This window comes from Lichenostomus cassidix, chromosome 8 (genome assembly GCF_008360975.1).
Source record: "Lichenostomus cassidix isolate B80296 chromosome 8, HeHo_3.0, whole genome shotgun sequence".
In the NCBI taxonomy this organism is placed as follows: domain Eukaryota; kingdom Metazoa; phylum Chordata; class Aves; order Passeriformes; family Meliphagidae; genus Lichenostomus; species Lichenostomus cassidix.
Genome location: NC_139489.1, coordinates 29,494,646 through 29,511,197, shown reverse-complemented (window position 1 = coordinate 29,511,197; position 16,552 = coordinate 29,494,646). Strand labels below are relative to the sequence as shown.

The window sequence follows — 16,552 nt, the reverse complement described above, 5'->3', positions numbered from 1 at the left end:
GGGCCACTGTAATGAGCCCCTTCAGTTGAGGTGCATTATTTAGAGAAGTGTTGTCCCTTCCCTTGTTTTCTCTCTACATTTACCACAACTTTTAACCAGAGGATGCCCCTTGAGTTAAGAGGCAATGCTTGTGTATGGCCAGAGTGGGGCCGCTGGAGATGCACTGACCATGAGCACACTCTGATTGAGGAGATCCTGCTGCTCTCTGGGCCACCACTGCTGACCCAAGTTGTCTTTGAACAGCTTAAACTCCCTGAAACCTCCTTTTAATTGCAGCTGAACAGGAAACCAGTGGGTAGGAGGACATGTCCCTCAGGTAGAGAGCACTGGAGGTGACACTGTGCTGCCCATACTGGTAGATGGATCATACCCTACAGCATACTTTTCCATTGTCCTCTGGCCTTTATTCTCCAGCCTGCTGTTGAGCTGATAGCCTTGAACTGATTTCCAACCCTCAGGCTTCCAGCAGTTGATCAGTTCTGATTTTCTGTTCAGGACAAGCCACTTGCAGCGAAACCTTGGTCCAGTGAAGGTCTGTTGAAGGTCTGTCACCAGTGCCTGGCACAGCACTGGGTACTGGCTGCTCCAAGAGGTGACAGGGAATGAGCAGTGACCTTGCCACCACGTCCTGCATTATCCTCACCTATTTCCCCATCTGTTTTCCATTGTAACAGCCAACCTGACCCTGTGGATCAGTGCAGGGAAGAACAAGATGCCCCAAGCTCCAGCCTCAAACCAACACTGATGTTCTGTCAGCCAATTATGGCAGGACTGACCCTACCTGGTCAACAGCAGAGACAACTGATGAATTCAAGAGAACTCCCTGAGGCCTGAGTTCCAAACATCCCTTCAGCTGGTCCCTTACAACAGGCAAAACCCCTCACTCACCAGATCAGCACAACTTCTGCCCATCTGGCAGAAGAGCCTGGATTGTACAAAGCTGTATTTCACCTTTTCTGCCCCTCCACACACCTGGGGATAGTTGCTTTGGCTTGGAAAAGGTATCCAAAACCTCCTGCTCCTTAAAAGGAGCTGCAAGAGTAATCAAAAGCATTTCCCTCAAGGGGCTTCAGTTAAACTTTCTTTTCAACCTACTTTGCTGTAATCAGAACAATCCTTTGCCCCAGGTAACTGAGTTTAGGAATGATTTTATCCTATTAATACTGTAGTGTGTTACTGCAAGCTACGTCTGCCAACACTCTATCCACTTAAAAACCCAAAAATGCCACTAATGAACATAAAATTCTCCTCCATTTAGCTTTTCAATGGGATCCCCAGGTAAGCTTTGCAAAAGAACTGTAAGCACTACATTTCTGAAGGAAACTTTATTTGTTACTGTATCACTGATCCAAGCGCCCTTCAGTAGGCTCCTTCCTCCTTTTTGAAATTAGACGAGAGTAACTCACCACCAAAGAAATCTAGAATTGGAGAGGGTGGAAGAGGCAGCAACCTCTGGCCTGACAGGCATACAGAAAGGTTTGCATAATCAGGAGTGTACCAGTGATGTTACTTTTACTGGGAGAGAGATGGGTAAGGATAACAACCCCTCCTACTCTGCTCTTAGATAAACCTAAGGCTGGAGGCAGGGCTGAACACACCTGTGAGAAACGTGCACAAGGGTGACAGCTGTTCAGGGGGAATACAGAGATACCAGAACCAAGTGTGGGGCAAAGAAAGGACAAAGGCAAGCTCATTTGGCTGGAACGCTGCCATGTATTTATGGAAACCAGAACTGACTGCCAACACCCGGCAGCTTTGCTCGTTCACAGAAAAGATGTTAACTCAGAATTGGTATTGACAACTCACTGCCAAACTTCACCTGAACGTCCACCGTGGCCCCTCATCCCTGTCTGCAGCACACAACTACTGAAAGCTCTGAGCAAACAATTACCTAGAGTGACTACATAACTCAACTAAGGTTCGGATACAAACTGAACTTCGGTAGCAGCTGTGTCACCGCTCCTTCCTGTTCTCCTGGGATCAGGTCCTGCCCGGAGCCAGAAGCCTGGAAACAGACCTGAATGCAGTTTCCTGGGCAACCTGGAGCTACAGATGCACCCAGGCAGGACTGCCTGGCTTCAACTCAGAGGGCATTTTATCCTGGGCTGTTTTCTTACCTTAACATGCCCTCCCTCTGGATCGTAACTCGCCAGGTTTTAGGAATGATGCATTTTAGGAACGTCCTGTTTCACACTAATCTCATATTCCAAAATGCTGCAAACTTTTGGCCCTGTCCACCCTCCTGGATGCTGTGCTGGCAGCAAGGCTTGGACAGACTGGGAAGGAGCCTCCATGCCTCAGTGTAAAAGGGAGGTGAGCATAAAAGCAGGTAACTCCATACCTTCCCACATTGCCAGCTCCGTGACCTCAGCCATGCCAGCAGCAGGGCTAAGTTCTGCTACCTAAACGTGAACTGTCCCTTTCAAGTACAACAGGCAGCTCCAACGGTCAAAACTCCAGCTTGGGAGGAAGGAGTGGCTTATTGGAACAGGGAGTGCTGGAAGTCTGTAAGATCCTGATGAACAAACCGTCTGCATTAATCAGCTTCACAGTGGGTGGGGTAGGACTGTGCGAACACGGCGGCAGCCACTCCAGATTGATCACCTTCCACTAACTCAGCCTCCTCCACCTTGATCTCAGCAGCAGCTGGAACCCCTTCTCCCAGCTGGATCTCCCCAGGGAGGTGCACAGGGCCTTCTGCCTGTGCCCCCACGTAGGTGGGAGTGCTGTACTTCATAAGAACAGTCTTGAACTGCGCCAGGGGTGCACTGGTGCGAACTCCCATGGGGTCAAAGTGGGTTCGGCTCACACGGTACCCAGCCTCCGACAGATAGCTCAGGAACTTATTTAACCTGGGGAGAAACCCAGCAAAACCAAAGGCACGCATTTAAAACAGACTCAGTACAAGCTGTGTGTGTCAGCCCAGGCTGGAATGTGAACCCACGCTTACTTAGGCATGTTCATCCCCTTGATGCTGTGTCGGTGGATGTTGTAGTAGAACGGGGGGTGTTCGGCGCTGTGCTCGGCCCGCTGCCGCTTTGCTGTGCTGCGCAGCACCTCCTCACTTTTCCTCTTCCCTGCGCCACAAAAAAATGCCAGAGAAACCACTGAATGTGGTTTCAGGGAGACCCCAAAAAATGTCAGCAAAGCCTCAGACAAAAACAAAGCCACACAGCAACTTCACCTCTGTTCCTGCTTTTGTAAGCTGGTATCTGCAGAGGTAAAATCTGGCCCGAATTTAATCAACAGGCCATTTCCAGTAGTAACAACTAAATTGAAGTGGCCTTCAAGGAGTATTTGGCATTCTGCTTTTACCAATAAATATGATTCTGGATAAAGATGAAATAAAATCAGTATTGGGTGGGAAAAAAACTCCTGAGTGCTTGCAAGTACTGTTAAATAAAAAAACAAGCTACACCAAAATGCTCCACTTACCATGTACCAGATAGGATTCTGTAGAAGTATTTGGTGTTTTAATATACACGCCACACTCTTCTAGAATACAATTAGAAGGCAAAATTAATTCTACTGTAAAGTGGCAAAATACTTTAATTACACAAGTTATTCAATTATTCAATAATGCATTCAACTCTATGGACACACTGCTGTTAAATAAGTTATCAGAGATCAGCATATGTAAAAATCACTGCAAAGCCAGTCCTCTCTGTAAACAGGCTGCCCTGTTTCTTACCTTGTTTGTTCTCATCACCAGGACTGTGGGTAGAAAAATGTTTTGGGGTTGTGCACTCTGCTTCACAGACTAATGTCTTCAGAAGTGGCTGAGCTTCATCCAAGCCATACTGCATGGCCTCCAGCAGCATCCTCCTGAGAAATCCAGTGTTAAAGAGAGCTCCTGACCTACCAAATGCAAGAGAAGACAAAAGTTAAGGTTTCTTAGTGAAAGCTGCTCCAAAATTCTCTTCTCCAAGTTGATTAGCAATTATGTTACACTGAATTGATTTTGCAGTAGCATCTGTCTTGTTGAGGAAAAAAAAATAATCAAGATCTCAAGAACAGTAATTTTATTTCTGTCCTAAGATGTTGAAAAAGTCATTCAACCCCCACAAGAAAGGTACTGTCAATTGTCAACTATTTTTAACACTGATCTGAAATGGCTAACAGACTTAAAAATATTTCTTCTCCTTTCTACAAGTATGAATTACCAAGCAGTGTAGTATTTATTACCATCAGCACATCATGTTTTACTAAATAAATTCTCCACAAGTATTGAGTAATGAGAGTTGCTTAATATTTGGCAACTAGAAGACACAGAGGCAGGTTCTTCTGTGCAGGATATGTTCCGTAAGTGCAGTGAATGTGAAATTTAAAACATTTGTTACTATTTATTAACTGGTTTGAACAAAAGCAAAAACTGATTCCCTGATTAGATTCAAATCCATGCTTGATTTTCTGAATTCTTCCTGATTGCTGTACCTCCGTTTGTAGTGCTAAAACAAAAATTGTTATTGCATGAACAGGTGAGCTTCAGAGCTCCTGGACCCAGAGTGACTCTCCAAATGTGTCCTGTGATATGAACTTACCAGAGGGGACCGAGAAGCACGGCTGTCTTCCCAGGCATGCTGCCGTGGCAGTCACAGGGCAGTTGCTGGTAAGGGTTTTCTGCAGCAGAAAAACAGAATTTAAGTTATTTGGAAACAGCCAGCAATGCCTGTGTTACTGCAGAGACAGAGAGGTGCAGTGGGAGCTCACTTCGGTGAGGCACTTGGAGGGGCAACAGTAGAAGTGTGACACCATTTTCCCTCCTGTCAAGCAGCTCATGGTGAGAACTTAGTGACTGATGACTTAATCAGTGTTAAAATATTGAAAAAAACCCAAAACAACATAACTTGCTATGTTTCTTTCAAGTAACAAGGGAATTATTTGCCTTCCTACCCTTACATAAACACCTGTCCAGGTTAAAAGTAAATACCAGCTAAAAATTCTGAAACGTCAGCCAGTTCACCTGACGTCAGCCAGTTCACCAACACAGTTCACCTACAAGTCTGCTGAGCCCTGTGCAATTAAGGCATTAGGCAAACAATTACTTACTAATTAAGATCTCTACCATAACACTGTACTCAGTTACTCATTCCCATCCTTAAAACTTTTACCTGACTTTTAAACAAATTTTTAATATCAGGCGCATGGCATGCTCATGCACCTGACTTTGGGCAGGACAAAGACACTATTAGTTGGTAGTGAGCTATCCAAGAGCATGTAGCTTGGAAACAAGGATTATATTCATTCAAACCACCATCTCCAGGAGTGCAATTTTTTGTATCCTGTCTCTGCTAACCTGTATGTGGGGACAGCCCATGAGCAACAGCAGGGGAAAGCCAGACTGGTCAGTCCACTGCATTCTAAGGAACTGAAATGAACGGCAGGAAAGCAATCTTACACCAAATCTATCAAAGCTGCTGCTGTCTGGAGGAACCCAGCAGTATCAAAGGCTACCCCACTCCTAGGGCTTTTCCTGAAGAGGTAGATCCATGGACATAGCAGGCATCCTGGCAGCTCCAGAAGCTGCAGCTGGCTGGGAGGATGTCCTGTGTAGAAATAAATCCCAGAATGGTTTGGGTGGGAGGGGACCTTAAAGCTCATCCAGTGCCACCCCTGCCATGGGCAGGGACACCTTCCACTATCCCAGGGTGCTTCATGTCCTGTCTCCAGCCTGGCCTTGGATATTTCCTGGGATGGGACAGGCACAACCTGAGCAATCTGTGCCACAAATCCAGGAGATTTACAGGCAAATCCATGTAGACAACTGATCTCACCCTCGACTATGAAACGGAATGCCCCCTCCATCTCACACCAACCACTCATTGCTACAGACAAGGGAATTGTTACTAATGGGATGTAAATACAAATAAGGCACAAAACAGATCAAGTGCAAAAGAAAAGAGATTTACCTTCCACCATATTGCCCTCTTTCTGGAAAACCCTCTCTTCACACCACTGGCAGTGGATGAGGTATCGGATCTTCTTTGCTGAATCATCCGCGGGGGTTGGGCCCCGTAAAACTCTGACCACCACCAAAACAAAATGTTCCAGAGCTACTGCCAGCAGGACTTCAATGCCTTTGTTACAGCGAGCTGCAGCTCTGGCACGGAGAAACACACAAAAAATCCAAATTGGACTGAATTCAGAAGACAAATATTGCCAGACTCCTGAACCTGCTGCACAGTTCTTGAGCTCATCCACTTCCCAGAGAGAGGTACCGAAAATGGGAGAGATCAGGAGGAAGTGTTCTTTCTGAAGTGCCTCATTTTGTGTCCTTCCTGGTAGACTAAGCAAATATGATTTTACTTTTTTTTATCACAGCTAGAAATACTGTCTACCACCTGCACCATCACATGTGCAGGGAGAGGACAAGGGAAAGCTAAACACGTTCAGGTCAGCATTTCTGCTCCGGCATTCTCAAGACCTCTGGGATTTAATTTCCTCCCCATCTTTCCCCAGCAGTTGTCCCACCCTCTTTCCTGTACCTTTTTTCTCCAATTAGGTTTTATGTCTTCACTTATTTAACAGACTGGATTTACTAAGGGTATCCATATGCAAATAACTAATTTCACAAGTCAGTAATCACATCCATCTTTTGAACCTCAAGTATGAGGGTCTGAAGTGAACATCAGGTTCCACTGAAGCAAGTGTAGCTGAAAGGTTTAGCTAGAAGCCATTCAAGCAGTTTAATTTGTATTTATGAAGTCCTATGCAGCTCTAAAATGGCACAATTGATAGAGAAACAGAAGAGTTTGCAAGTCTGTGTGGTTTTTTTCCCATTACCATCCCACCCCCCTACTCCACTGATGCATTTTCACCTTGCCCAGTCACTAATTATTTTTAATGATTTTTTTTTGCATAATTGGAGCTGGTTTAGCAGTACCTTGTGACAGAAGCAATAACAGTCCTGGCTGCCAGCTCCTTGTAGTACTCTGTTCTGACAATATTGCACCCATAGTGCCGCAAGGCCACGTGCTGAGCCTTGGCATACAGGGAGCTGATGTCTGTGGATGTCAGTGACACAATCCCAAGGTTCCTCACATTTCTAAAGGCAGAGTCCAGGTAATTCACAGAAGTTCCAAAGGGGTCCAAATGGCTGAAAAGAAAGGAAGTACCACTGATGTCTGTAAATGCTCCAGAGTCTGGCTTTACCCTGAGGAAAACACTGTTTTATAACCACCACCTATGGTCACATTTAAAACACAAAGAAGAGGACTAAAACTTCCACCACAGCTTAGATCTGGATGTTAATCGATAACAGTATGAAAAAATCCCATCACTTGTTTTGATGCCTGTATAGGGTTTGAATATATGGCTCTATATACCCAACCTGGAAGTATCAGCCTGCTTTAATTCAAAGTTAGTATGCTGCAAAATGGATAAAAACAAGAGATGCAATGAACAGCAGGCAAACATATACATTTTAAACTAACAGAAGTATAAAGGAAAAAAAAAGACTGATTTGACATTTTCCTTCAGCAAACAAACAATGAAGTTATTAAAAAGTGTGGCTTAAACTTGTCATGTATATTTACAGCCCATTCTTGATGTCAGAAGGGCTAATATTTTTCCAGCCATTTCTAGAACATTTAAGATTAAAGTTCTGTCCCCACACCATTTCTGGGACAACAAAATTACATTTCAAGTGACTGCTGGTTGACTCTTTCATCATTCCAACTTCTCCAAACAATCATATACTGGGAAGTGGGGTGGGATGTGTCATTACCAAATGAGACAATTTATAGAAACATTCAACACTTACATAAAATCAAATGATCTCAAATGCATGATAACGTTGGCATCCATTTTTGTCACCTCAATGGTGTCACTATTTTCTTCATCTCCCACAGTTTCATCACTGTCTTCTTCCTTAATGTTCAGTTTCACCTTCATTTTGTTTAAATGACAATTTTCCTTAATCATTGTCACAGAATTTTCATTACAATCATTAATTGTGACTTTCACAGAACTTCTGAGGTGCTTTGCCCACTGCAATCCCATGATACCTGAGGAAAAGCAGAATTCATGGACATTAAGGCAACTGATTTTAAGAAGACCAGTGAACTTTAGTATTATTTATAGCCTTTTAAAGAGCCTTAATAATACCGCTTTTGACAGCTGCTTTCCGTATGGAAGCTCATGACTTCTGCCTAAGGAAGAAAATTGTGTTCCTCAGATTATTTTTGAGAATGTGATGGCAGTTATGAATTTCTGCAGCTTCTTCCTATTGGATATTAAGCAAAATATTAAAGAAACAGACTTTACCAGTGGCACCAAAAGCATCCAGACATTCAATGGGTTTGCGTTCCCCAGCAAGCACGGCCAGTGCGCAGAATATCAGCTGCCTGAAAGATAAAAAAGAATGACCAGAATCAGTAAGTTGAGAGAACAATTTTCCTTCCTTTACATTAATTATTTCCCTTTAACTTAACAGCAGAATATTTAAGCTAAACTCTTACCTTTTACAGAGAACTGTAAATCAAAAACTTCAGCTATGCTGAAAAGTTGAATTCTACAGCAGCATATTCTTAAGATTTACTAATTACAGCAAAATACTTAATTGCTTCAGAAATGACAGCATTTCACATATAGTGTTCTTTGGTATACATATTATTTGTCACAAAGAGCTTTCTCATGAGAAACTCCTTTCTTCTGCCCTCTAAACAGAAGTTTTGCAGGATTGGTTTTCAAAACATGTGTTTTTCACTACAAACTCCCCACCCCTCTGGTGCATCCTCCCACTCCCTGATCTCTCACCTGTTGAGTTTCATTTTAGGATTAAAATAGGAATCTGTTTTCTGGGGTGTGCAGTGGTTGGGAAGAACCTGCACATCTGTGGCTGACTCTTTCACCACCTCATAAGACGACTTGGGAGCACGAGCTGAAACAAGGAATTGAGGAGGAAGGAAAGAATCAGTGCGAATTAGAATTAACACAGTTGGTAAATTACATTGAAAAGCTGTTCCCATAAAGCAAGAAGTCTGGGTTATGCTACCATCCAACTAGCACAGATCACTTAGCAAGGATGAGGGGGGAAGCAGGCAACAATTTATTTTCTAATCCCAAAAGTGGCAGATAAGGATCACGGTCTACCACCATTTTCTTCCCATAAACATGAGCTTAGCACATTTGTTTCGCATGTTTAAACATTACACATTGCTAATTAATTAAAACTCTGTTAACATAGTCCTGAATGTGTATCAACGAATTATGAAAATTCCTGAAAATCCTTGATCTAATCTAAGTTATCAGACAGCCCCATGAAATGTGCATAAACAGCACAAGGACATGGACAATGCCAGCACCTGAGCTCTGTGTAAACTGTCTGGCAAACCAAGCTTTCCAATCTGACAGCTGTAAACATGGGCTGTCATTCCGCTGAGTAATTATTCCCAAATCAAAAATTTACCTGGGAATGACCACGAGAAATTTGTATCAAGTGGATACTTTCCAGTGCCCAGCCAGACTCTCTCTCAGGGCTTTCAAACACACACCTGGTGTATCTGTTCCAAGCCCCAAGAGCTGCCAACTGCCTACAACCCATGAAACCTCTGAATTTCTCCTCTCCCTGTGAGGAAAAACAACCTCATGCATTTTGTTAAAAAATGCTAAACGGGCCATTATTTACTCACATCTCTGAAGGGAAGCACACAGAGATCAATGTATTTCCCAGCACAAACTCTATAAAGATATGGAATATGGCACTGCTATCACTTTTCAGACATGCAAACTGATACCCAGGCATTAAACTACTGGCATTCCAATTATTAAAAATGCTTTTAACCTAGTTTATGCAAGTTTAGAAATTAATGTGTCACTCTGGAGAAAGTCAGATAGGCTTGTAATTTACCAAAGAATTACTGACATCTCTACCATGACTCTGTAGGACTAAAAAAAATATTGTCTTGTTTTGGGAACCCAGACTGGTGCAGTCTGCATAAAAAGCAAAAGATTTTTAAGCTGCAGAAAGATTTACTCCAGACTTTTTGTCCTGTGGATGCCATGTCCCTGCTTCTTTTGGAGACAGAGAAACTGGTACTTAGAACATTAAATTAAGTGGGAGAAGAGTGTTAGTTATCAATAAGAACTGAGGAACTGCCCAATGCATGACTAAATCACAACTCTGCTACACCTCTGAGGAAACAAAAGTTCTGAAATATTAAGGGCAGATTTTTCATTAGAAAAGCTAACTCTGTTTCTGCATTTTTCCAGTGTCTCCCACCCCTTATCACAGTTACTGCCTGTGGTACAAGACAGAAAAAGCTTGAATGCTTCCTGTCAGTCAGAGCCCACCTGTGATAAACCTTGACTCAGTCTCTCCTTTATTCACGTGACGATTGATGTGACCTATCATGTCAGTTCTTCGTATGATGGTCGCTGAGCAGATGATGCAGTGGTAATGAGCTCCCATCTTTGACAATGTCTGTAAAAGAGAGTCTTTTACATAGTTTCAGAATACATAAAACATGATTAAAGTAGAACTGAACACAGGCACATGAAAAGTTACCTGTCTGTTAACTCTAGAGCACCAAAAATATCTGGAATCTACAGCCAGAGCAGCTGCTCCCACAACAAGAGAGATACAACCACATACAGCTCCCCAAGGGTTCCATCAAACAACTACACCCTGGACCAACAAGCTTTTGGCATCCCACACAGAGGAGCTAGATGTATTTGGTGACTACGCAGATCTTAAAAGTTCCCCTCAGTCACCCACTTCTCCCACTTCGTACAGTAACATAAATTTCTGTGATTCAGCATTCGTACCTGGTCTCCAACAAGGTTGGGTTTTACTGGCCGACAGGGTAAGTGACAGATGCACATTCTGTACCCTGGAAAACAAATCCCATCACAGAACAGTAAATGAACAGCATGGCTGTGGCCTGCACCACATGCTCTCACTTCAGATTTCAAAAGGCAACACTAAGAGAACATCACTAGCTACCTGGTACATTCACTCTCTGCACAGGGAAATTTATCAGCTAATTATACATTTTAAATTTTAAAATGTACAGAATCTACAATTAATTCAAATAAGTCTCTCAGCATCCTACAAAGCTGTGCAAAGCTTTCAGTTCAAAATTACTTGTGAGTCTTTCACAAAAATAAGTTACCTGGCTAAAGGGCTTGTGTGAAGACCCCTATAAAACATATATTCCACAGCTGAAGAAAATCAAAATGAGATACCTGCTACTCCAGGTGGAACATTTATAGTTTATCTTGTCCATCCTCTAAATAGTCATTTGATTTCCCACAAACCCATACACATAGATTTTTAAAAAAATACACACTGCTCACTTTCTTTTCCTTCCTAAACTTCCTGTATGAATTTTAATGCATCTTACAAGCATATCATAGAGTTTATTTAAAACCAATTAAAGCTACTAAATACTGATAGTACATAAAAACGTCAAATTTTTAACTGAATCCATGGAATCTTTATTATGCACCAAAATTGACCACATCTGAATATTATCAATATAGAACTAAAACTTTTACTGAAGTAGTTTTCATTATACACACATTTTAAATTTTATGTTAATTTTAATGACATGCGAAACAATTGCTGTTTTTCTAAAGAAAAAATGCACAATTGTAACTATTTTGGCTGGAGAAGAATATAGTTCTTTCACATTTACATTTTACACCCCACCCCAAAATTCATTCTGTCAAAATATGGTTCTAATTCAGAGCTGCTAACAATATGCTGAAGTCAAGAGGAATTTTGAAAGACAAAACAGAACATGCCCACAATTTATCCTAGTATTTACCAATCAAACCCAATTGCCATTACCTTCAAATTCAACAGAAACCTTCCAGTGCAAATTCTGCAGGTGACGGTGCAGTTTGTGGCTATAGCAAGCTTTGAACTTCTCCTCAGGACACAATGGGCATGGCTTCTTTTTATCTGAAAATACAATTAAAAACTATGAGAAACATGAAATGCAGTTACCACTCATGTTAACTGCAATGCAGGCCAAGAGAAAAAAGGCTGAAGGTAAAATCAACATGAGTTAAAAATGAACCCCCCAGGGAACATTCTATTTCACGCTCAAACTTCAAATTTATGGGTTGCCTCTTTCTGCTCCATAGAATATAGACAAAAATTAATATAACTTTAAAAATCATTAACTTCTACAACCTTTGGGGTTTGGTTTCTAGTATTTTTTACTCCAGCAACATGAGGCTAATGCAACTTCTAAAGAGGAACAAAACTTTACAGATGACATGCAGAGACTTGCAATGTTTCAAAAAGAAAACAACCAACAAATCCAACAACAACAACAAAAAAAAAAAAACCCCAAAAAACCCACACAAACAAAAAAAACCCCAAAAACCAACAACAACAAAACCCAAAACAAAACAAAACCAAAATAAAAAACCAACCAAAAAAAAACTAACCAAAAAGCCCACTAATTAGGAGGTTAGAACAAGACTCTGTCATTCCAACTCCTGGATCTTTTTAATAAAACAAGCAGCTGGCATCTCTTTAGGCTGCAAAAAAGGCAGTGTATCCTATATTATTTTTCTTCTTGAAAATCATGCATGAGAGACACAAAAAGCACGGCAAAGCTGCATACCAAAGGTGTTGAAGCTCTTGAAGTACTAACCTAAATAAAAACTAGCTGAATGCCAAACAACCTCTCAGGCAGAATTTAGCAGAATAAGTCATAAAGCTCTTTTTTACCAAACCCCTAGTCTTTAAGTATCATAAACATATGTAGTGTGCTAAAAAAAAAAACTAAAGGAAAATATAAACGCCTGTAACATGAAGATTTGTGTTCTGGGACACTGCTGTGGTAAACTCACCTTCTCTCAGGTCAGCCAGTTTCTCTAGATCAGCAAGGTGTCTCTGAATTGAAATGTGTTTGTCTAAAAAAAACCCAGAAATATTTATAAGTTAAATGTTTAGTTTAAAAACTGCTTTTAGTTTACTGCTACTTTTATATGCATCATTTCAAATCTAGCACTGTTAAAAAATGACTGTAGTAACAATTGGAATAATTGCTTTTGTCCTTTGACTTCCATGGCAGCAGGAATGACTGCAAAGATGATCCCCAGAATGGCTGTTTAATAACATCCGTGTATTTTCATATATTCCTACTTCTTTTTAATATTGACACACAAGCTTTCTCAAATTGGAAAGACCTTCATTTAAAAAAAAACAGCTGAAAAGATCAAGTCATATTCCCTTTACATCTGGTTTTACTGCTCAGCACTAATAGTGAATGCAAATCATGCACAAAAGCAGTGCAAAAACATTCTATGAACTGTCTAGCAAAACTAAATATCAACTAAAAGTGGGCCAAGTTTAAGAACAATTATTCACTGTAGAGCCAGGATACATTAAACTCTACTTTTTTTTTTTTCTTTCTTTCAATAAATACTTTAACCTTTACATCTACCACCTGATTTTTCAATTTATTGGTTAGAATTTGCCAGTACCAAGAAAATTACATTATTCAATAAATCTGCTTTATTGGTTCCAGCACACTTTACAGTAACACAGATTCTGCAGTGAGTTCAACCTTCATGATGTTTTTACAAGATCAATCTTCAGGTTTTCTTATGCAAGACAAAACAACTGATCCACATGCTCGGGATGCATGAGTTTTAAAATAGTATTTCACACAGTCCCTTTACCTTTGCTCCCTACTTTTTCCACCTTTTCTCAGCACATGACACAAATATTAAGGGTTTGTTAGCAAACCTCTTGGGTAATCAGATGATACATCCAAAATGTTGCTATCAGATTCCCTTGGGGGTTCTTCCTCTGCTCCTTTCTCTTCAGCGTCCAATTCTACCTTGGGAATTTTCACATCCAGATTGTTGCTCTGCACTTTGTCAGAGTCCGCCACACCATCTTAAAACACAACAAAAGCCCAGTCAAGTGTTGTTGATATAAATGTGCTATACAAACATGCTCATTTGTTTCCAGCAATCTCGTACTGACTGTGAGTGTGAAGGAGGAAAATAAATTATGTTGGGAAATAGTATGAGATGAATTATCACTCCAGTTATCCTTAGAAACCACTGTAGAAAAATAATAGCATCCTGCACAGATTGAAGGACTACTCACACATCAACAGCAGATGTTTAAGGTGACCAAAATAACATTTACACGTTGTTTACTGGCAGGATGCAGCGAAGGAAGGCAAAGCATGCAAGGAGGTTCAAATTCTCCTGACAATTTACAATCAGCTAAGAAAGTTTGATAACAGTAGCTTAGAACAGTTTATGACTCAAACAATCTGAAGGAAGAAAGGAGTAAGGAAGGAATTTGCTATCAGCAGAATCTGTGTTGAGGTAAGTGCTGGTGCCATCAGCATCTGCAAATGAATGACTTCCTGGGGCAGTTTGAGATGGGCCTGGTGAAGAATTTCAAGCACTTAAAGAGGCTGAGAGAAGGGGTGATGAAATGATGAGTATAGCCAAGTGCCCAAGGCAAACCTGGGGAAAGTAACTGAAGGAAGAAGTAGAAATCCTCAGAAGCTGTGGTCCCACCCCTCACAAAGGAACATTAGGAAGCACAGTGAAAGGATTCAGAAAGCCACCTGTATCAATAGATACTGCCCTGATCCCAGCAAGATTCCAAGGGACAGGTGGGACTAGGGAAGTTCCAACCGAGGGTGAGGAGAAATAACAAAGCCCTAACATTGCTTTGCAACGACTGCTCTGCAAAAGAGCAGACCAAGGCTTTTCAGCCTGGATGGGATGGATGCTTCCAAGATCAGGAGGTGCAGAGGGAGCACAAAAGGCAACCAATCACTGCCTGTCCCAACCCAGAAACTGGGATGCACGACAGGGAGAAAATACAGAGCTACAAACTGGTTTGTGTCTGCAGTTATTTTCAAAAGATCCAGGAATGTTCGGCTGCTCTCTGGATGAGGCATGGAGCACCCTAGGATACTGGAAGGTGTCCCTGCCCATGGCAGGGGCTGGAACAGGATTGGCTTTAGGTCCCTTCCCAACCAAACCACTCCATGACTCTCTGACTTCACTGGTCTTTTTCCCTGTCCACCTACTCCTGACCACAACTTAAGACAGGCTGGAAGGATCTGAGAGCAATTCTTCAGATTCCCCAGGGCTACTTCTGTTGGGTACAAATATCTGTTACTATGAAAACAAAACAGAAAGAAGAAATGGAAAGAATACCTCAAGACAGGAGTTTAATAAACTGTTTAAAAAAACAGAAGCACGGAGTAATACTATTTTACCTACCTTAAAAAAATATCAGGAGCTGCACTGCTACTCAGAGATTATTGCTGTGTTCCTCACTGACCTGTTTTCAAGTTGACAACTCACCTAAGAAAGACTTGCACGGAGCCTACTGCTCCATTAAAAAGTTGCAGGGGTCCTGATGACAGCTTTTACATGCTTTGTTAATATAAAAATAGAAAGAAAATGAGTAAGTAAAAGGGTGTTTCATAAGAAATCCCTCACAGCTATTGATTACCTGCGAGGAAAGTAGAAAGAGTTATAAAAATGCATAGTGAGAGCACTGCAGTGACAAAAATCCAGCAGAGCTGGACCGTCTGCATCTTCAGAGCACGTGGAGAGGTTTAAAACGGTTGAAAAGGAAAATACGCATATACGTAAAAAAATATAGTTAATACGCAGATGCACACGGAGAGAGATAAACTTTCACATTGAATGATGAAGAAAAGCAAGCTGCCACCGAAGCAAGACCTCAGGATTTTTTAAATGCCCACCAGGAATCACTCATTGTGCACAAACCGAATAACGCTTTAAGAGAGCCTAAATTATACTTAAACGAAAAAAGAATTAATTTAAAGAGCCAGTTCACTCGAACCGTAACGCTGCTGCAGCAGCATTTGGGGGGGGCTGGAAATCCAGCAAAACCAGTTCACCGAATCCCAGAGAGGGTCACGTTGGAAGGACCATGGTGGTCCAACCTCCCTGCTCCAGCAGGGTCGTCCTTGAGCACATGGCGCAAACGCGTTTTGGTTTCCAGCACCGCGGGCAAAGAAAGATGCGCGGCTGAGCCCGCGCCGCACGCCAGGCTCCCCGCGGGACCGCACGGAATAATAAATGATCACCAAAGACAAATTATGGTTAGGTTTGGGGAAGAAAGAAGCGCCAGGAGCGCGGGCTGCAGCGGCTCGAGGCCCGGCGGGAACACGTGTGGCCCCGCACGGCGCCGGGGGAAGCGGGAGCCTCCGCCTCCCAGAGCTCCCCGAGCGGGCGGACGGAGGCGGGAAGCGGCTCCGGGCTGTAAATTCAAAACCGCCCGGGGTGTACATTCAAACCCGCCCGGGCTCCGCATGGCGCCCGCCCGCCCTCAGCCAAGGCACGGCGGGCCCGGCTCCCCCCGGCCCGCCCGATCCCCGCCCGCCCTCACTGAGCGCCACCGCCTCGCCGCCGCCGTCATGGTCGTGGCCGTGGTTCCTCTCCTCCTCCTCATCCTCCTCCTCTCGCTGCTGCTGCCGTAGCGCTAGCTCGGCCTCGGCCGCCTCAGCCGCTGCCATGTTCGCGGCGCGGCGCTGCCCGCACGCTGACGGGCTGCAGCTCGGCCCGCCCCGCCTGCACT

At 42.7% G+C, this 16,552-nt stretch overlaps 1 protein-coding gene across 1 annotated transcript; it reads right to left on the bottom strand.

Annotated features, from left to right (window-relative positions):
* Positions 1-1,693: 1,693 nt before the first annotated feature.
* On the bottom strand, positions 1,694-16,551 carry TRMT1L (tRNA methyltransferase 1L). The gene is made up of 16 exons (XM_085068689.1): positions 16,364-16,551; positions 13,712-13,864; positions 12,811-12,873; positions 11,795-11,908; positions 10,768-10,832; positions 10,294-10,423; positions 8,758-8,881; positions 8,266-8,345; positions 7,763-8,006; positions 6,884-7,096; positions 5,910-6,100; positions 4,542-4,620; positions 3,692-3,858; positions 3,436-3,495; positions 2,951-3,077; positions 1,694-2,852 (listed from the first exon to the last, which is right to left on the bottom strand). The coding sequence occupies exons 1-16, from the start codon at positions 16,488-16,490 to the stop codon at positions 2,537-2,539; spliced, it is 2,253 nt and encodes a 750-aa protein (XP_084924815.1). The 5' UTR covers positions 16,491-16,551; the 3' UTR covers positions 1,694-2,536.
* Position 16,552: the final 1 nt, after the last annotated feature.